We start from the raw sequence: 3,538 nt of genomic DNA on the forward strand, positions 1-3,538 counted from the left end.
CCAGTTGATACTCACAGATGTAGCATGTTTTTTGGCTCGTAGCACATTTTTATCAGTGAGCTAAGGAGCAGAAACGGCTCTTTCGACCGTAAAGACTGCAGATCCCTGGTCTATCCTAACTGTTTTACTGTTTATTTGTTTTCATTATTATCTTGTTTTACCCACAGTGTGATCCAGGTGGGTGTCTAATTGAGCTGACCACTCAGCTCTCTATCATCATGGGTGGGAAAGCCATCTGGAACAACATTCAAGAAATCCTTATACCGTAAGCTGCCATAATAAAAACATAGTTGAGGTATGGGGGAAAGCATGTAAGACTATTACAAATCCTGTTTTTGTTTTACAAAAAAGAGCTGTAAGAATTATCACTCAAACACTACTATTATCCATCTAATATATTATTTTGTAAACTGAAATTATTGAAACTCTATGATCTGGTTGATTATAACATTCTGTTAGTTATGTATAAAGCACACCAAAACACATTATCTTTAAACATCCAGAAAAACTTTGTAAAAAAAAAAGAGGACTGTTATAATCTTAAGGGGACAGAGACGTTCATGAAACCTAAATTTAGAACTAGTTTGAACGAACGGTGCACCTCAATCCAAGGAGTCAGATTGTGGAATAATCTGGGAGATGATATTAAACGTGCCAAATCACTACATGTTTAAAAGAATGATAAAGGCTAGATTGTTAAAAAAATATGAAACAATATAATCCGTGCATATAATTTGTTCTAGAAAGATTTGATGTTTTTGTTTTGTTTTGTTAACTGAGGATCATTATTGCTTGAATTTAAACTTGAGGAAAAAGGGGCAGATGTAATAAGATTCTTTCTTCTCTCTGCCACCTTTCATTTCATTTTATTTTTATTTTCTTTTTATTGTACATAGAATTACTTTTGTTTTTTTAAAGAAATGGATAAAGTTTGAAAATAAAATAAATACAAAGATATTTTCTTGGATTGTGAGATGACTCTGTAACGTCACACTGAAACCCATCACTCCTCTGCAGGTGGCTGAAGAACCGGTATTCCTACTTCTGCTCTGGTAAAGTCATAGAGAAGGAGAGACCTCGCTGGGAGCAGGACTACAAGCTCCAGGACCTGTCCAAACTGGGACTGTTCTATGAATATCTTGAGATGGGTAAGGTCACGTTTTGGTCATTCTTTAACCTGACGTAATGAAACCCTGGCTCATGTCTGCATCCTGTGTCCCTTACAGTCATCCAGTTTGGCTTTGTGACCCTCTTCGTGGCCTCCTTCCCCCTGGCTCCAGTTCTGGCTCTGATCAACAACATGTTTGAGATCCGGGTCGATGCCTGGAAGTTCACCACTCAGTTCCGTCGCATGACGCCGGAGAAGGCCCAGGACATCGGGGCTTGGCAGCCCATCCTCCAAGGCGTCGCCATCTTGGCCGTCGCAACGAATGTAGCRCTTTTAAACATTCTGTAGTTTCATCGTACGCAATGTCATTTTAACCATTGTAACCTTTACTACAATTGTTTCTTGTTTCATTGTCTCAACAGGCCATGATCATCGCATTTACATCCGACATGATTCCACGACTGGTTTACTACTGGTCCTTTTCTGTCTACCCGTATGGAGACAACGTTGACCACACCATGCAGGGTTACATCAACAGCTCCCTGTCCTTGTTCAACATCAATGATTTCCACAATAACTCRTTAGGAATCACAGCTGATGAGCCTCGCAACATCAGCGTTTGCAGGTATGAAAAAAGAAGTTGACCCGTCTGTTCCGTTTCCTTGTGTTTTAAATCGACATTTTTATTGTTACATTTGAAATATTGCTCTTGTGTTCAGCTAAAATGTTTTTTTTTGTTGTTGTTTTTTTAATTTTCATGCCAGATTTTTACACAATCTTAAACAAAAATGAAGGAACAGTCAGTTTTTGTGTGGTGAGATCAGAAATAGAAATTAACACATTTTCTCTTTTAGGTATCGAGATTATCGGTTTCCTCCTGGACACCCGAGACAATACGAGCACAACATGCTGTACTGGCACGTGATTGCCGCCAAAATGGCGTTTATAATTGTTGTAGAGGTGAGATGAAAACCTCCTCAACCTTTTTTTATTATTATTAATTTTAGATCTTTAATACATTTGTTCTTTTTCTTCTCGCAGCACATTGTTTACTTCACCAAATTCATCCTGTCCTACGTCATCCCAGATGTCCCGTACGCAGTCAAAGAACAAATTAAACGAGAGAAGTACCTGACCCAAATGCTCCTCCATGAAACCAACCTGAAGTTGGTGAGCAAACGCTTGAAATCATCTCTAGATGAAGAGACGAGCGAAGCAAAAGGGCACGAAGAACATGAATTATGATACAAATATTTTTTAAAAAAGAAACAAGACTCGTTTACGTTTTTATATCAGTTTCTACAAGGTTTTTGTTGCATCCATAAAAAAAACTGTTAATCCCTCCCACCGTGTGAATTACTCAGCAGCCTGAAAGACGACTTCTTATTTTTGGAGTTGCAAGGCAGGATGAAGAAACCACTCGTCTTTAAACTCTCTGTTTTTGCATCGAACTTCCCCATCATGTTTGGTTATGTCAAGCTGGAAAAACCTTTCAGCATCTGTCATTAGGGGGATTCCACCACTTCTTTTCATCAGATTGTAYAAAGTGCAATAGCTAATTATACGTTGTGAAACAAGTAATGGCAACGTCTTTATCACRTTTTTAAAAATGCAATTAAAGCGTCCTTATGAATATTTTTAAACTGAAATACACAAATATCAGCAGCTCACTTGAAGCATATTCATACATGTCAACCTCTTCTGATGTTTACCTGTATAAAGAGCCTCGAAAATCCGTAAATTTGGCAAAAAATCCRTACAACTCRCACCCGGGGCGGTGTCTGYGGGCTGCGGACATCAAAGCGCCTGCTGCTGCGAAGCAGGAGGGAAGGAGAGCGGAAAAAGTTCAATACTTCTTTCTAGCGGCAGAACAGGTTGGAAGATGGCTGTTTGATGTTATTTATTGTTTTTTAAATCATCCTACAGGCTCTGACATGTTAGATAAATTTGAAAATGAGGTTTTGAAAAAATCTGCAAGACTTGGAAAAAATCCGTGAGATTGCTCTATTCGTCCATATACCTGCAAAATGACGTAAAATCCTTATAACTTACGGAAAATCCGTACAAGTTGTCATGTATGCATATTTTAGACTCCTAATGTGTCTTAGATGGGTAAAATATTAATTATTGCTCCAAAAAGAACAGATAAAATATATAATTTTTTATCTTAAAACTCATTTTTACACCAAGTGCCTTTAAATGATCAGTGTTACATACAAATTTTGCATTGTTTTTCCACATTAATGCAATAAATATTGAATGTTTTATTGATATTTTTATGCTCAGTCTGTTAAAAGCCAAAGTGATCTGTCAAACAGATCAATATGTAACAAGTGTTGAAATATACTTTGCTTTGTTTGTTCAAATGTGTTGTTGGTTATAAATTCATGCTGATTGCAATCATGCCGTGACAGTTATAATCTGTAAAAT

At 37.3% G+C, this 3,538-nt stretch overlaps 1 protein-coding gene across 1 annotated transcript in view; it reads left to right on the forward strand.

The window, feature by feature from the left end:
* Window positions 1-2,994, forward strand: part of ano6 (anoctamin 6) — a 16,041-nt gene extending 13,047 nt beyond the window's left edge. The window contains exons 15-20 of the mRNA XM_014014486.1: window positions 168-265; window positions 1,018-1,148; window positions 1,227-1,432; window positions 1,531-1,733; window positions 1,963-2,068; window positions 2,150-2,994. Of these exons, the coding sequence (XP_013869940.1) occupies window positions 168-265; window positions 1,018-1,148; window positions 1,227-1,432; window positions 1,531-1,733; window positions 1,963-2,068; window positions 2,150-2,353 (948 nt within the window). The 3' untranslated portion in view covers window positions 2,354-2,994. The remainder of the gene's footprint in view (window positions 1-167; window positions 266-1,017; window positions 1,149-1,226; window positions 1,433-1,530; window positions 1,734-1,962; window positions 2,069-2,149) is intronic.
* The last annotated feature ends 544 nt before the right edge of the window (window positions 2,995-3,538 follow it).

This window comes from Austrofundulus limnaeus, unplaced genomic scaffold, assembly GCF_001266775.1.
Source record: "Austrofundulus limnaeus strain Quisiro unplaced genomic scaffold, Austrofundulus_limnaeus-1.0 Scaffold115, whole genome shotgun sequence".
Lineage (NCBI taxonomy): Eukaryota > Metazoa > Chordata > Actinopteri > Cyprinodontiformes > Rivulidae > Austrofundulus > Austrofundulus limnaeus.